Here is an 18,014-nt window from a genome sequence, read left to right on the forward strand (position 1 = left end):
TGCTCAGCCTTTTATCATCACAATTTCTTCATTTTTCAACTGCCCCCTTTTCCAGAGTCCATCTTCCAACACGCCAGCAATTATGAGTAATAGAGAAGCATTTGCTAGACACAGTGGAGGAGCTGGTATTTTAACTTGAACTTTTCTGATTTCTTCATCTTTTTTTTTTTAAAAAAAAATACATGTTTCTCTTCTTTAATCATCCTTCCAACTTCTTTATCACCTCCCTCCCTGCCTAGCTTTTCTTTATCCAAGCTTCTATCACTGGTGCCTTCAGGTCTCCAACTTGTACCAGACATTCTTTTGAATTTCTATTGGTTTCTGATCTCCCATGATCCTAATCTAGCCATCCCCTGCCCCATATTTTTTTTTCCAACAAGCTCCAAATCCCCATCCTCTCTTGCTTGGTCTTTCATCCTTTTACCTTGTGGTCCCCATTCTTGTCCTTGTATTATTCTTTCTTCACTTATCTCCAAAACATTCCAGATGTTTCTTCCTTCATCATTTCATCTTGCCTCCTATTGGTCCAACCCCGCCTTACCCTTTCTGATTAAGACCTAACCTGTCTGCTGAATTTTGTTCCTCAGACTACTCTGAATCATTACTTAAGTGGGTTGCATTCACAGGACCCCCAACCCCTTGCCTCAGCTCCCAATAATTAAGTTTAACCAAAGTTAGCCTGCTGGACAATCCCAGCTATTAGTTCTTGGAGTGATTAGGCTGGGTAAACTTGGCTGATCTCCCTAACTCATTCCTTTGGCTTCTTCCTGTTCGCCATCAGTTTCATTTCTTTCTTTCTTTCTTTCTTTCTTTCTTTCTTTCTTTCTTTCTTTCTTTTCTTTTCTTTTCTTTTCTTTTCTTTTCTTTTCTTTCTTTCTCTTCCCCCCCTCCCCGCCCTCTCTCTCTGTGCGTGTATGTGTGTGTTTACTAATCTCATCTCTGTTCCTCCTGGCTCTGGTCTGTCTCATTTGAATCCTTTATGTTACACCTCTTTCATAGCGTTCCTAACTCCATTCCTCCTTTGCCTTCTCCATCATCTCTGCCCTTTCTCCGCACTTCTTCATGCTTCTCCCATCATCCCAGATGGTCTCCTAACCGTCTGGTCTCCCTCTCCTCTTCTAGCAGTCGCCTGCTTTTTTCTTAACGCCTTCTTTTTCTTTTCTTTTTTTCCTTTTCTCCAACAACCCCTGGGGGGGGAGGGGTCTCTGCCTTTCGTTCTTTCTTCTTTCTTCCCCATCGTCGGCGCGTTTCCTTTGCCGCCTCGCTCCCTCCCTCGCCCGCCCGCCCGCCGCCCCTGCGACGAGGCGGTGCGGTGGGCTTATTGCAATTCCCCCCGCGCCCTTGGACGGCGGCGTTCCGCGCCGGCTCCGCGCTGACATCAGCCCCCCCCCCCTCCCCGCCCCCTCCTCCCCCTCCTCTCGCCCCCCTCCTCCTCCTCCTCTTGGCTGGCTCGCTCGCCAACCCGCCCGCCCGCCTGCCAGCTCGCTCGCTCGCTTACTGCAGCACCGACGCCGGGCAGCGCCATGGAGGAGCCGGCTCCGGCGCCCTCGCCGCCGCCGACGCCGCCACCACCACCGCGCAGTGCAGCCATCACCGCGCGCCCTCGCCGCCGTCGCCCCTGACCTCCGGCCGGCACCATGGCCTTACCCGGCCCGCGGCCCGGCGGGGGCCCCCAGGCGGCCTTGCTGGTACTCACGGGCTGGCTCTTGCTCTCTCCTCCGCTGGGCGCAGGCAAGAAGAGGCTGCACATCGGGGCGCTTTTCCCCATGACCGGCGGCTGGCCGGGGGGCCAAGCCTGCCTGCCTTCCGCCCAGATGGCCCTCGAGGACGTCAACAGCCGGAGGGATATTCTGCCCGACTACGAACTGCGTCTCGACCACCGCGACAGCGAGGTGAGCAGAGCCCCACGACCCCAGCGCCCAGGTGGGGACGGGTGGGCTTCCGCAGAGGGAGGGAAGGGAGAGAGGGTCCTCGGTTGCGGCAGGGAACCCCCCCCCAATTACACCAGAGGGAACCATCCACTCAAAGGAGGTGGGAGAAATCAAATGGGGAGAGGAGGACTTTAGTTGTGCCTTATAACCAAGCTAGTTCTGCGTGGGGTGGGATGCTTGAGCATCATGGACAATCTTGGCACAAGTCCTCCTCACCTCCAGATCAGGCAGGGGACCCATCTGTAAATGGAGACCAAAGTGGCTTGGAAAGGTGTTTTTAAAGGTGTCAGTCTACGCAACTAGGATACCCTTGGGTAGGGGGGGGGGAGAGGCTCATGAGAAAGATGGAAAGACAAAGCAGCCTTCGAAGTAGAGATGTGGAATTCCTGCAACTGGTTTTGATGGGGAAGCAGGGATGTGCGTGTGAAAGTTCACAAGAAGACTGAAAGATGAGGGAAAGGAAAATAGCAGGACTAAGTTAGCATTCAGGGCTTTCGAGCTATGTGCGAGGTAGAGACTGTGAGCATAATCCCGCGGAAGTCCGTCTTTTCTCACCCAACTTTCAACATGTTCCTTTGAGGTCAGAGCCTCGGTTGGTAGGACTCTGTGCAATCTTCTCATTTCCTTGGAAGAGTTGGTCAAGCTTGGGCTCTTCCCAAGAGTTTGAAGACGAAGGAGTGACGGGGCACTTGGGGTACTGCCCCAGACCATGATTAGAGGATCTAGGAAAAAGAATGACCTGGAAGATGGGGAGGCAGAGAGCTCTCATAGGGTGTAATGGTCCAACATAGCAAGAAGGTCAACTGTTGGGGAAAGGGTGGGACTGGAACGGGGACATTGGTGCATCTATTGGAAGCAAAGTTTGGAGAGCATCTTCAGAAATGGAGACGGTGGAAGGGGTTGGAGATCCCAAACATGAGAATGACTCAGTTAACAATTTACTAGGGTTCCCATGTAGAGAGAGATGTGCTGGAGGAAGATGCGTGTTTTTAATGTGAGAAGGAAGAAGAGGAGAAGCAGCAGCAGTGTTCACTATTATAGGTAGTCCTTGACATACGACCACAATTGAGTCCAAAATTTCTGCTGTTAAGTCAGTTTTGCCTCATTTTGCAACCTTTCTTGCCACAGTTGTTAAGTGAGTCACTGCGATTGATACAATAGTAATTCAGTTCTTAAGTGAATCTGGCTTCTCCATTGACTGCTTGACAGAAGGTCGCAAAAAGGGGATCACATGACCTTGGGACACAGTCAAAAGTATGAACCGGTTAACAAGCATCTGAATTTGGATCACGTGATCACTGGGATGCTGCAAAGGTCGTAAGTGTGAAAAATGGTCATAAGTCAACTTTTCAGTGCCGTTGTAACTTTGGTCACGAAATGAATTGTTGTAAATGGAGGACTACCTGTAGTCTTCTAAAAGGAATAGAGGTTGAGAAGTACATTTTAGGGAGCCCTGGACTTAAACGCTAAGCAGGCTTTTAAGAGCGGTTTGTATGGATAAGAGACCACCAGGAAATTCTTGGCTTTAGGTTGACCGGAAAAAGATCCCAGCAGGGGCTGTGGAAAACCTTTCCATGCAACTGCCAAGATAACTGTGTGAATGCAGGTTTATAGTCTCCAGGACTCAAGTTCAGCTTGAAGAAAACTATATCAATAAAGGAGAATATTTGTAGCTCAAGGTTGAAATGAGGGGTCCTTGGTGCTCTCTGAGCTTGGTTGTAGATGTTTCATTGACCAAACTAGGAAACATCATCAGTGCTACTCTGATTGACTAACTTGACCAGCACTGATGATATTACCTAGTTTGGGTAATGAAACAACTTGTTTATCTACAAGAAACAACCAAGCTCAGAGCACCAAGGACCCTCAGGAAACTATATCTTTAATGGGGCTTATTATAGGACTGGAGGCCTTGTCAGCAAAGCGGTTTCTTGAAAATAATACAGTACATTATAAAACAGTTGGTCGTTTGGTTGTAGGTTTTTTAGGTATAGGTCTTAAATGGGAGATCACTATGCCAATCGTCAAAAAAGGTTGATCACAGATATTATGAGGCTATATCTTCACCAGTACCAGCCATGTGGATAAACAGAGGTAAGACCTATCATCTGATTCAAGGTTACAGGTTGTCCTTGACATATGACCCCAATTGGGGCCAGACTTTGTGTTTGTCAAACAAAACAGTTGTCAAGTGATTCACCCCCAACTTTACCATTGTTTTGTCATGGGTATTAAGCATTCACCATGGGTGTTCAGTGAATCTGACTTCCTCCATTGACTTCGCTTATCAGAAGCCAGATGGGAAGGTTTTGAATAGTGATCACATGATCCAGGGACATTGCGGTCACTGGTAAATACATACCAGTTGCCAAGTTTCCATATTTGGATCACTTGACTGTGGAGATTCTGTGACAGTTGTATGTGTGAGGACCAACAGTAAGTCACCATTTTTTTCAGAACCACCGTAACTTCGAATGGTCATCGACTGAACGATTGTAAGTTCAGGACTACCTGTATTCCAGAGCAGTGTTTCCCAGCCTTGACAATTTGAAGATGTGTGGACTTCAACTTCTGTCTGGGAATTCTGAGAGTTGATGTCCACGCATCTTAATGTGGTCAAGGTTGAGAAACATTGCTCTAGAGTTACCGGTATAGGGATGGGTGTGTATTTTGGTGTGAGGAAGAAGGTAGACAGGAGCAACCAGCTTCTTTTGAGCCAATAATGATGTGAAATTCCCTATCCTCAGAGCACCATTTCCTGCCCAAACCAACACGGTCCAAAGTCAGTTGCAAATAGGGTTGAATAGCAAATGTTCCCTAAGCCAGATCTGTCTCTTGAAATATGAACATCTTTGTCAATCACCCTCTCTGCTTCCCAACGTTTCATTTTTGAAAAAAATCATGTGTCTCCCTCAAGAAAGACTGTATAGAAAGAGATTATGCAGAGAATTGGCATGGTATTTCCAAGGAACTAGCTTTGCTCATGCCCAATTGTTTAATGTGCTTCTGTTGCACACTCTTTGTCCATTTAGGACTGCATGCACCATTTCTGACCGATACAATCTTGAGTCGTTCCATTTGCACTCGATGCTCTCTATTATGTGTTGGACAACTCCCCTTGTTTGTTAAGTTCTTATTCAGTCCTTTGTTCTTTTGCTTTTATCTCTGCATCTCTTTTTTATATACCTATATTTTTCCTGATAATCAGCAGTATTAGATGAGTTATTGTGAATGTATGGAAGAGAACCCGGGGGTGCTGTTGTAAAATGATGTTTCCTGTGTGGTTTAAGCTTTCTGGAATGTGGGTTCCTTGGTGCTCCCTGAGCTTGGTTATTTTCTTGCAGACCTTTCATTACCAAAGTAGGTAAAGTTCCAAAGGTGGTATTCAGCAGGTTCTGACCAGTTCTGGAGAATAGGTAGCGGAAATTTTGAGTAGTTCGGAGAACCGGCAAATACCACCTCTGACTGGCCCCGCCCCTATCTATTCTCTGCCTCCTGAGTCCCAGCTGATCGGCTGGGTCTTCTTTTGTTGCCCTGCACAGGAGAACGGAGCTGGAAAGCAGGTTAGTGGGGTGGGGAGGGAATGGAGATTTTGCAGTATCATTCCCCTGCCACGCCCACCAAGCCACACCCATCAAACCAAGCCACACCCACAGAACCGGTAGTAAAAAAAATTGAATCCCACCACTGGTAAGTTCACTGATGATGTTGCCCAGTTGGGTAATAAAATGTCTGCAAAAAAAGCAACCAAGCTCAGAAAGTGTAGACCCACAGTTCAACCCTTGGCTACAAATATGCTATTGGTGCCTTCTGCAATGTCCTTCAGGCTAAATAACAAATGGGAACAAGCCATGTCTTTCACCCCTAACTGGAGTAGACTCCTGGGTTTTCATCATGAGTATTGTAAAAGCCATTACGGTATGGGTCCTTATGCCACATGTCGCCATAATTAGACCGTGTTTTTCTTCCCAAGATTGGGAAGTGAACCAAACTCTTCCTGTGGCCCTGATGGGCGTATGTGGGCAGAATTCTTCCCCCAAACACCCATCTTAACTTCCTCATTTGCTGCGTCTCCCTGCCTGAAAGATTCTTGGACTGACTCTGGCAACTTGAGGAAGGCCACATGCCCATCCCTACAAAACTTTCCCCACAAACAGGATGCCCATGTTTTTTTTTTTTTTTTTTTTTTTTTAAAAAAAAAAAAAAAAAAAAAAAAACCCCCCCCCCCCCCCCCCCCCCCCCCCCCCCCTGAAGTAATTCATTGCATGTTGAATCCCTGTAGCCCTTTCCTTAGCCCAGCAGCTACCCACAGCTATGTACACCAGCCCTTTTCCTCCTCCATCTCCGCAGGCACAAAGCAACGTGGCCCCAGCTGCCACCATCCTGCCCGGTTCCCTTGCAGGGGATTTCTGCAAACTTTTTTTTTTTAATCATTATTTTCTGCTTTCCTCCATCCCTACATAGCCTGTCTCTGCTCTCCTCCATTCCTCTACCCGTCAGTCTGTCTGGTCGTCTGTCCCTTCTCCCACACACATTTCCCCTCCCTGCCCTGCCTGTTCCTGTTTCTCTCTCCCCCCACCCCTTGTCTTCTGCTCTCCTGTGGTTCCCAGTCAACCTCACCACCACCCCCATGGCGTTCCCTTTGTTCCCTCCCTATTGAAGCCCCGCTTCCCTGGTGCTGACAGGTTGCCGTGGCAGCGCCTGCCTGAGGTTTCCATGGAAACTGATCCTCTTTCTTGGGGCGGCGGTGCCCTGAATAATTTCATCATCCCCTTGCGGTGGAGGCTCACAGCCAGGAACAGGATGTGGCACATAGGGTATGGTGGAGGGGTAGGGGAAAAAAAAAAAAAAACAGGGTCGAGTCTTGGATGGGACATTTATTCAAAGAGAGAACAAGCAAGGCAGGGGTCAGATAGGATGTGCAGAGTTAAGGAACAGTTGTAAGTAGGCATTAGTCGCATGCTCAAGCCCGTGGAAGGTGTGTGGAGAATCTTTGGATGGACCGGATGGCAGTAACATTTTTTCCATGGCTAGAGAGCACAATGGATAAAAGGACAGTGCAGGATGGGCAGAGCTATTGTTTTGTGTAGGAGTTGGATTTTTTTTTTTTTCATTTACTTTTTTTGGTTAGGTTAAGGCTTGCAGTTCGGTGTTTTCGCTCTACACGTTTTTAGGAAGCTGCCACCATTTTTAGCAGCTGTAATCTGAGGTGGCTGTGGGGAATCACAGAAAAGAGTTTGCCTACCCTGCCTTAGTGGGAGGTGAACGTTTCGTTAGCCAACTTGGCTCCAACCCCCCCCCCAACCTCTTAACTGGAAAGTCCTCAGACGACTGGGCGGTTGAGAAAACGGCCTGGCTGGAAAGTAATGGCAGCGCAAAGCGTTTATGAACTGTTGCTCAGAAAGTGAGATGGGCCTGCTCACAAAGTCACCAGCATCGTGTTTATTAATACAAAGGAGATTTTACTCCTATTTATAGTCGCCGTCAGGCTGAGAGGCTTAGCTATGCTATGCCTTATTAGTGGAAATGTAGGGGAAATAACCTTTGGTCTGCTTCTCCATGGTGAAAATTCATCCAGTCTATAATAGGTTGGCTTTTGCTTTCTGCACGTTGGCATAGAAATGGACTGAAGTTGTTTCTGACCAGTAATGTGTCCATGGAAAAGTCATTTCCTTCCTCGTGTAATCCCAGTGAATTCCAAGAAAGGTTGGGCCAAGCCCCTTCAGCTGTCCTGCTCGCTCCCGTTCAAACCCAGTTCAAACTCCAGGGTTGGCAACTTTTTAACTTTGTCAACAACAACAAAAATCCAGTTAATTACTGATTCCTCACTTACTATGAAGCCTTCTAACCTAGAGTTGTTTCTAGACGAGAGGGATGACACATAAATCTAATAAATGGGTAAAATAACTGTGATTTCCTCCTCCGAGGCACCTTCCAAACATTGTAGACTTGAATTCCCAGAATTCTCAGCAGTGGATATACTGGCTGGGAATTCTGAGAACTGAAGTCCATGTTTCTAGGAGAGACCCAGGTTAGTGAAGAGACTGTCCTAACCAGGGATAGGCTTCAAAATTTTTAGCAAAGGGTCCTCTGCCTGGTTGCTGGGTGGGCGTGGCCTAGTCAGCCTCCTGCACCACGGTGGGGGTGTGTGTTTTTGCCCTCCCCTGGCTCCAGAGGCTTTCCTACAGCCTCCAGGAGCGTGAAAACGACCTCCCTGGGCTCCAGAGGCTCCCTGGAAGCTGGAAATGGGCCCATTTCTGGCCTTCCCGGACTTCTGGGAGGCCCGTTTTTCACCCTCCCCGATCCTCCGTGCACGCCCTGCACTTGCCTGCATCCAAAACAGGCCGTGTGGGGAATCCTGGGAGGGGAGGGGTGGGGTAGGTGGGGCCAGCCAAGAATGGGATTTGGGGGTTCTCCGAACTGCATAGAATCTTAGCTAGGGGCTCTCCTAAACCCCTGGTCCTAACTTAGTATCTTCATTGTGCAGAAGCTAGGGGAGTAAGGGATATAGCATATCTGCGGTAAGCTGACTTTTTGGAGAAGCCATTTCCTTCCTTGTGCAACCCCATTGCAATCCAAGAACTCTGGTCTATCGGTAGTGGCATTCATTTCTAGGTCTTGGCAGAGCAGTTGGCAAGTATGTGATATTAATGTCTTTTTATGGAGCAAGGATCACAGGAGGGCAGTGGTCCATCTGTGAGAGGAAGGTTCATTGCCAAACCAAGTGCTCCATGCTTTTTCTCTGCCTACTTAACAAATTACATTCTCACTTTACTACAAAAGCCTTTTCCATTCCATTCTACCCAAATTTACATGGCCATTTAACTCTTTCTATTCACTAATTTTGTCCAAACATGAATCTTGCATATTTCTTTTAGTCGTTCTAGTTTGCAACTGGTCCGTGTTTGGGCTCCATTAAAGTATTTCATGTACAGCTTCTTACCTAGCATTTGATAAGAAAATAAATGATTAGGAAACAGTTCCCTGAGTTTGACCAGAATTCTTAATTTGGTGCATGCAGGACCATGAGCAGCTTCAGATTCTTGGTGATGAGGTTTATCTCTTATCTGTTCCTCACCACCTACAGTGTGAACCTGGTGTGGCAACTAAATTTCTGTATGAGCTCCTCTACAATGACCCCATCAAGATCATCCTTATGCCTGGCTGCAGCAGTGTTTCTACCTTGGTGGCCGAAGCTGCACGCATGTGGAATCTCATTGTGGTAAGTGTCTCTCCTGTTGATATATAGGGTGATGATATGGGAGAAGCCAAGTCTGATTTTGACCCTGCAAGTTGACATTTTCAACCTGAAACACACGAAGAAAATGCTTCAAAGCAGGGGTGGGATTCAGCCGGTATGGATCGGTTTGGGTGAACCGGTAGTTCTGGCGATCATTTGGCCCTGCCCACCTGCCCCTGCTCTATTCTGTCCTATATTTCCTTCGTTTGAAGCCCAGCTGATTGGCACAGCAGCACAGATTGCTGCGCCTCAGCTGTTTTTACTCACCGGGGCTGCGGCAAAAGGTAAGTTTTCTTGTTATTTTCAAAAGTACTGAGAAGCGCGTGCCCACCGAACCGGTTGTTAACGCTGGTTGACTGCTTCAAAGTGAAAAGATTGAAAGTACTATACCTTTCTCTTAACACCATCTTTCCCCACGTATCATGAATGAAAGAAGGTCACATATGTTGGAAGACTCCATAACCTTGACTGAAGCGTCTCTAGATGCATAGGAACGGATGTCTTCCATGTTAACCAGACAGATCCGCGTGCTTGTATGAAGGGACAGAAAGGAAATCTTCACCTCAAAATTAGCTCAGGAATACCGTTTGCCTCAATCTTCCTGTCTTTAATCATATTCCCGTCTTCTTCTTTTCAGTTGTCCTATGGCTCCAGCTCGCCAGCCCTTTCCAACCGCCAGCGTTTCCCCACCTTTTTCCGCACGCACCCATCCGCCACACTGCACAATCCCACCCGTGTGCAGCTCTTCAAGAAATGGAGCTGGACGAAGATTGCCACGATACAGCAGACCACTGAGGTGTTTACATCGGTATGGAGCCCAAACCTACCCGTTGACCCCCCTCCCCAGCTTAATCTCTTAGTCATTCTGTAATTTGCAGTAGGTTCCAGAACATTCGCCTTTCAATCTTACCCTGATTATAATCCCTGGTTCCCATCCTAAACACAACAGGTTTCCAAGTCTAATACATCGTCCTTGCAATTTGTATATACAAACCGCATTGTTTCTTCTAGGGGCTCAGTACTGGGCTGATTTCCAAAGAAACCAAGGACAATTCGTTGATTAATTACTGCAGTTATATTCCATCTTTTCTTATCGGTGCTCAAGATAATATACATGGGATCTTTCATTTTATTGCTATAGCAACAGTCCTGTGAGATAGGTTAGCTTAAGAGAGAAGCCTGGCCCCATGATTTAGTGAGGACTTGAAAGGATATCTCCTCAGTCCGAGACTAGTAATCACTACACTGCCTGTGTTCATAAATCCCTTCTAAAACTACTTCGTTCTAACTACTTTCCAGAATTTCAATTAATCAGTCCATCACCTGCTACCTGATTCTTTTAATCACAGGTGCAGGCTTTTAAAACTAGGACAGTCTTTGTGCAGAATATTTGTTCTGCCAATGGATAGTGCCTTTCTCCTAGACCAGACCTGCCCTAGTATTGTAATCCACAGTAGAGGAAAGCTGATGTACTCCTGATAATCATTACGATCTTGAACTTCCTCTTTCCTTTTCCCCCCTCTTGGTAAATGATGATTCTAATGGAGAATATTAAAAATTGTCTAGAAGACGATTGCAGTGAAGACAGAATCTTTGTTGCAATCCTTGAATTTATGCCAATCCTTGTTAGCCAAGGGATACGAACAACGATATTTCACATTTACTGTATGCAATGATCTTTAAAATATCTTGGCAGCAGCCTTTGCTTCATAAAAGCCCTGATTCTGTAATAATTACCAGTCACCAATAAAATTGGCAAATCATTCCTATTTCAGGATGTGCTTTCATTACCGTCTAATTATGTAGTCGCTTCAAGTTCCTCTTTTGAGCAATAAAAACTCCCCAGCATATAAACTAACTAAATAAATAAATATAACTGACATAATCTTCAGCATTTTCAGAATCTCCACACATATTATTTCATAAGAGACAAAACAAATGAACAAAACTCCTTCTCGTAGTCCTAGCGCTTGTGGTTTCAAAAGATTTTAAAATGCAGGCAGTGTTTGGTGGGATATGAAAAGAATGGATCTTAAAGTGGACAAGGAACAAGGACAAGAAAGGATACAAAATGATAAGGAAGGATATAAAAAGGTACAAAATAGATGGTGCCTGGCTCAACATTAGTAACTGTGAGAGAGATTGAGGTGTCCTAATGGACCACCACTTAAATATGAGCTAGCAAGGGGCTGCAGTTGCCCAAAAAGCCAATCCAGTCCAGGGCAGCATCAACAAAGGGATAACATTAAGATCATGAGAAGTAATAATGCTGCTTTATACTGCACTAGCGAGGCCATATTACTGCATCCACTTCTGGTCACCACAATACAAAAAAGTTGCTGAGACCCTAGAAGGTACATAGAGAATAGCAACAAAGAGAATTAGAGGTCTAGAGGCTAAACTGTACGATGAACATTTGATGGACCTAGGTATGTCTAGCCCAGGCATGTCAAATTCACATCATCACCAAAGGTGGGTATTCAGCAGGTCCTGACCATTTCTGGAGAACCGGTAGTGGAAATTTTGAGTAGTTCGGAGAACCGGCAAATACCACCTCTGACTGGAGATTTTACAGTGATCCTTCCCCTGCCACGCCCACCAAGCCACGCCCATAGAACCGGTAGTAAAAAAAATTGAATCCCACCACCGATCGTCACGTGACATATCGTGACTTTTTTCCCCTTTGCTAAACCAGGCGTGGGTGTGGCCACTGCATGACACACCTGGCCCGCAGGCCATGAGTTTGACACCCCTGGTCTAACTCATCGAAGAGTTAGGATTATGGGGGACATGATAGCTGTCTTCCAATACTCGAGGGGCTGTTATAGAGAAGTAGGGATTGACTTATTCTCCAAAGTCCTTCCTTATTCACCTCCTGGTTCTTTTTCATATTTTGCAATATCTCAGCTGATCTTTCCTCTTGTTGCTGTTTGCCACTTGAATCCATACTAAAACATTTCAAGTTTGTATATATGCAGCCTACCAACTCACGTTATCTATGGTAATTGCTTCCACTTATATATATTATTTTCATTAGATTTGAGTTTCCTAATGCATACTACCGATAATATAGTTTATCTACCAGAAATAACCTTGCAAATCTCAAACTTCAGCAGGGTGCTGAATATCCATGTGTATCTCTCTCCCAGCACAAAGACCCTATTCCTGAACTGAATGCGCAGAATTAAGATTAAGGTCTTTCTCCTTGATTGTCTCTGAAGGAAGACCCATCTGAAGTTTAATGCCCTCTCTCTACTTGATGGTATCTCTGTAATTACTACTGTGCATAATCCTAATCTTCTTTTGGATTATTAGCACTATTAGGAGCCATCCCTTTATCCTACACACAAATGGACAATTTAAACGTCTGGGTATATCTCAGGCTTGAATATCCTTAGAAACCCCAAGAAAGGTTTCCTTCCAGATGTCAAAGACTTAAGATAAACTGAAAATGTGCACGACAGAAATTATTAAAAATAGGTTCTCTCCAGTGTGTGATGTATGGACCCGAAGGAACACTGGCTGATTGATGATTCTGCATACACAAATATCCAGAGTCCCCTCTTGTCTCAGAAAATCTCAGCTCTGGATGTTGGGAGACTCCCCAGAATTATGGGGGTGGCCTGCAGTTGGAAGAGGAAATGGCAAAAATCATCCCCTCCCTAGTCTGCTGGCTTTCTGGGAGAAAACTTCATATAGGATGCTCTGGCCCATGTAGAAGGTGAAATCAATTCCATATTTATTAAGTAGACTATATAGCATAACGTCACATAAAGAGCCAGTTTGGTCTAGTGGTTAAAGCATCAGGCTAAAAACCAGGTGACTGTGAGTTCTAGTCCTGCCTGAGGCCAGGTGCCCTGGAGCCGGTCACTACTTCTCTCAGCCATAGGAAGAAGGAAGGAAGAGTAGACCATCTGGGGGGGGGGGGCAGGGGAGACCTTTGCCAAGGAAATTTCAAGGTCTAGTCCGTGCAGTTGTCAGGAATCAAAAGCTGGCATGAAGGTGCCCATATATGGTGAAATAACAAGAGTGATGCTGTAATTCTCTTCCCGCATTTGAGTTTTTCAGCCTGAAGTTAGACAGATGAGAGGGGGTGGGATAGGTTGGGATGGGAAAAAGGAGGAAGTGACAAGAGAAGAAATAATGAGTCTCTTAATATGCTTCTAGACTGCTCTCTCTAGCAGAAAATATATTTTCAGGACCTTTTTTTTCCTTACTGAATTTTAATAAATGTCAACTGAGATCTCAGCTGAGGGCTATTTGTCTCAACGATGTCCTAACAACAATTACAGCTTCCTCTTTCAGAGAAGGAAAAAAAACAAATCCCACAAATAGCTCCAAGAAAGAAGAGGAGCATTTTCACCAGCTGTTTTCCAAAGTCTATCACATTTATTCAAATGTGAAACCCCAGAATTATTTTTACGTGACCTGTAATGCGCAATCGGGCTGCAGCCCTGCGTCTCTCACAGTGGTGTATTGCCATTTGCACCACCAGGGCTCTGCGATCCTCCTCCTGCCCAAACTTGTTCTTCGTTTTTGATTAATCCCCAGTCCAATTATCAGAGAAATTAAGAAACTGTGGCTGATCAAAGCAGCTCTAATTAATGCAGAATATGACGGATGCAAGCAACGTCTCATAATACTTGCACATTGTTGGGTATTATCGTTATCACAGTTATTATACCAGAGATGCAGTGGAACAGAAAGATCAGCACTATTGGAATCACAGTATAGGTTACATTTTTCACTTCTTTGGAAAAAAAATATTTTAAAAGAAAAACAGCTCCTGGACCCTGGACACAAACATGTTCCTGGTCCCAGTTGGGGCTCTTAGGTCATCAATTTCAGCAATTGTGAAAGTAACAATGCTAAGTGTGCTTGAGTTCATGCCAGATATACAAGTATCCAGCTAGTTTTGGGTGGTTGCATTCAAACCTTTCTCTGTATATCCCTAATTCTACTCCGCTTCCTGTTTGTGGTTTGTTTCCTCCTTGGCTTCTCCTTTTAATAAGTAGCATCCAGTCGTGCAAATATTCTCTTTACTCATGGAAAAGTATTCCTTTGCTTACAGTGGGGCTGTTTCTCATTGGGTCCAAGAGCTTCCACAGGGAAGAGACATAGAAAAAGGAAAGCTTCTTTGTCACATAAGAGTTTGATCCTTTGTGTCTATTTTTCCTGAATAGAAAGAGAGCTGCAGGTGCATTAGAAAACACTGATTGTATGAAAAGAGGCCAAAGTATGTGAAATAATAATATGCTAAACAATTTATTTTGTATTTGTCCCTGTGAATGAAAAGAAGCTGTGTAGTGCAAAACAAGGTATTTGACTAGGTATTTTTGTGCAGCTGCAGGGCTTCCATCTTTTGAGAACGTAGAAGCTGAACTTCTGAACTTCTGTTTTCTGCAGAAATGCTGGGAGATTTTATAAGCATAAAACTGGCATTGCAATTTTCATGGTTTAACCTGTGCATGGAATGATTTTATGCATTGCGTTAAGCTGGTATTTGTATAGTCATATTTTTTATTGAATAAATGATAACTGGGTTGGGTTTTCAATCATGGCTTGAAAAACAGAATTACTGGATTCACACAGCAGACTGAACTTGTACTGTGCTTTGTTTGGGGTTGGCTTATTATTAGTTTAGTAGCATGAGAGGCAAACTCAGAATATATATTCCCCTACCTTAACGTAGCTTCTGAAGTACATCTTTAATCCAGGTCCTTATATCTTTGTGGTTATGATACCTCCTTCTGCATTCCCACAGACTTTGGATGATCTGGAAGAGCGAGTCAAAGAGGCCGGGATCGAAATCACTTTTCGCCAGAGCTTCTTCTCTGATCCTGCGGTGCCTGTCAAGAATCTCAAGGTATCGAAGTGTGTCTGACTGTCAAGGGAGGGCCAGGTTGGGACCCACAGCCTTCCCCAACCAGAGAGTACGTTAGGGAAGATTGCCCTTCATCCCCAATCGCCAGCTCCATGATCGCACGGGTGAAATTTGACAACAAAATAATAGACTTTTGGCAGAGTTGTCATGAAACGTTTCTCTTGCAAATTGAAAAGCAACATGGCCACACTAAACTTTTACAAAAGAATTTCCTACAAACATGTTTGACCCTGTTAACCTTGAACATCTCAACATGGAGGCTAAAAGGGGGGTAATTCTAAACAGATTAATGATTCCGGTGAATGAATTGTTACATTATATAACCTTGTTTTTTTAGAAATGAACCCATTTATCCATGAACTGTACATGATTGATCATGGGCCATTAAATTAATGTTGACTGGTAGTGTACATGTGCCTGTGTGTGCATGTCTGAATGTGTCTTTGCATGTGTGTCTATCTATCATATGTTGCTAGTGGACTTCTTGGCTGAGTTAGTGCTTTGTCGTTGGCTTTGGAAATGCATATACGCAGGTTATCTAAGACTGATTAGATTAGCATAAAACAGAAATGAGGGGAAAAGGCACTGAAATTATCTGATGGGCTTACCTGCTAACCTGTCCTCTATATTTGCTGGGATCATTTTTTTTTTAACTGATGCAGTTTATTGGGCAAGCTGCAAGTATGTTTGCTGTGAAATGTTGGAAATGATTTCATACAAACCGAATCATATGTTCAAGTGCTACTTATCTTTAGATTTTTGGAACTTAACTTTTGAATGGAATGCAGTGCAACTGATGCAGCCTCTTTGAGAGGCCAGAAAGGCTGCGTTGGAATGTTAAACTAAATGAATCATAGAGTTGGAAGGGGATCTAAGAGGTCATCAAAACCAACCCTCTGCACACTGCAAGATTCCCTACGTCGTCCCTGATAGAAGATTATCCAATCATTGTTTAAAAAAACTCAAGCAGGGGAAGAAACAATTTCCTACAGTAACTTATTCCACTGATTAACCACTATTACTGTCAATTCAGATAGTCGTCAAATAATGACGAGAATTGGGACCAGAATTTCTGTTGTTAAGCAAGGTGGTTGTTATGACCTCCTTGCCACGGTTGTTAACTGAATCACTGCAATTGTTAAGTGAATCAGGTTTCCCCCATTGACTTCACTTGCCAGAAGATGGCTGGGAAGGTCTCAAATGGCAACCCCATGACTCAAGGAAATGCTGCAACCACTGTAATTTGGATGCCAGTCGCCAAGCACCCAAATGTTGACTCCATGATTCTGGAGATGCTACGATTATTACATTAATTTTTTGTTCAGTGCTTTGAACGGCCGCTTAACAAATGGTTGCAAGTTAAGGACTACCTGTAAGTTCGTCCTAATGAACTATGGAAAGCCATTTTGATTTATTGCTTAAGGCGCCGGGTCAGAAATGAGGAGACGGTGAGTCCCAGCACTGCCTCAGGCACAAAGCGGACTAGGGAAGCTTAGGCCAGTCTGTCTGCTCAGCCCTAGGAAGAAGGAAGAGGGAAGGGCAAACCACTTCTGGAATATTACCAAGAAAACTGCAGGGGCTTGCCTAAGCAGCCCCATCAGGGCGAAGGCTGACTCAAAGGCAATAACATGGTAGTTGGATGATAGATTATATATATGTGTGTGTGTATCTATATCAGGGGTTCCCAACCTGGGGTGCTCGCACCCCCTAGGGGTGTGACGATATTCCAGGGGGTGCGAGAAAAGTCCAGGTAAATAATAGGATATTGGCTATATGTCGGCATTTTTATTTATTGTGCAATGGATTAACTTTGTTTTCATTTTAGAATTAAGTATCGTTATTTAGTGGCCGTCACATACATAGCTGAAAAGATTCAATCCTACCATATATTTAACGCGTTCAGTAGTTCCTAAAGTCTAAATTTCAGGGGGTGCGAGGTTCGAGTGAAATTTCTTTAGGGGTGCGGGGCGAGAAAAAGGTTGGGAACCACTGATCTATATCATCTATCTACCATTTTATTGCCTTTGAGATGTGTGTGTTTGTGTGGTAAGTTGGTAGATAGATGATTGAGAGATAGATGAGAGATAGAGAGATGAGAGAGAGAGAGAGAGAGAGATGAAAGATAGAGAGATGAGAGAGATAGAGAGATGAGAGAGAGAGAGACATGAAAGATAGAGAGAGATGAGAGATGAGAGATGAGAGATGAGAGAGAGAGAGAGAGAGAGAGAGAGAGAGAGATATGATAGATGATAGATGATAGATACATAGATACCGTACATAGTCTGTATTTACCTCCTTGGATTTTCATCCCACTACAGGTAGTACTCCACTTACAACCATTCATTTAATGACCGTTCGAAGTTACAACAGCACTGAAAAAAGTGACTTATGACTATTTTCCACATTTAACAAATGTTGCAGCATCTCCACAGTCACATGGTCAGAATTCAGCCATTGGACAACTGGGATGTATTTATGATGTCACGCTTAGCATGACAGAAATGTCGGGCTCAATTCTGGTCATAAGTTGAAGAGCACCTCTAGTTCTACTCTTACCCTTCGGAGCAAGTAAAAATAAGTCCAAACCCTCCACAGCCCTTCAGCTGTCGTGTCCCCTCTCAAATCTTCTCTTCTTGCAAGCTAAACCTACCTAGGTCTTTTCACTATTCCTCACAGGATGCAGTTCCCAGTCCTTGGCAGCCCTTCTCTGGACTTGTTCCAATCTATCCGTGTCCTTTTGAAACTGGGTTATATGGCCTGACCAAGGCAGAATAGAAGAGGATAATTGCCTCCTGATATCTGGATGCTCTTCAAGAGGCCGTTGTCCTTCTTTTTCTTTTTCTTTTTTTTTGCATCCGCCTTAATTGTTCTGGGGAACTCATATAGGGTTGTTTCCTAAATGAGAAATCCCTTTATGATCTTTTCCCTCCGTTAACCTTTCCAGGGAAAAACAAACAAA

The 18,014-nt window shown here is 44.7% G+C and overlaps 1 protein-coding gene across 3 annotated transcripts in view; it reads left to right on the plus strand.

Moving 5' to 3' along the window:
* GABBR1 (gamma-aminobutyric acid type B receptor subunit 1) overlaps positions 1-18,014 on the plus strand; it is a 209,408-nt gene that overhangs the window by 158,127 nt on the left and 33,267 nt on the right. For all 3 annotated transcript variants that reach the window (XM_087953744.1, XM_087953745.1, XM_087953746.1), the window contains 4 exons: positions 1,732-1,892; positions 9,019-9,153; positions 9,809-9,979; positions 14,936-15,037. In XM_087953744.1, the coding sequence (XP_087809870.1) occupies positions 1,732-1,892; positions 9,019-9,153; positions 9,809-9,979; positions 14,936-15,037 (569 nt within the window). The remainder of the gene's footprint in view (positions 1-1,731; positions 1,893-9,018; positions 9,154-9,808; positions 9,980-14,935; positions 15,038-18,014) is intronic.

Source organism: Notechis scutatus, chromosome 2 (assembly GCF_049901735.1).
Source record: "Notechis scutatus isolate UNSWTSFEM ecotype Mainland chromosome 2, rNotScu1.2, whole genome shotgun sequence".
NCBI lineage: Eukaryota > Metazoa > Chordata > Lepidosauria > Squamata > Elapidae > Notechis > Notechis scutatus.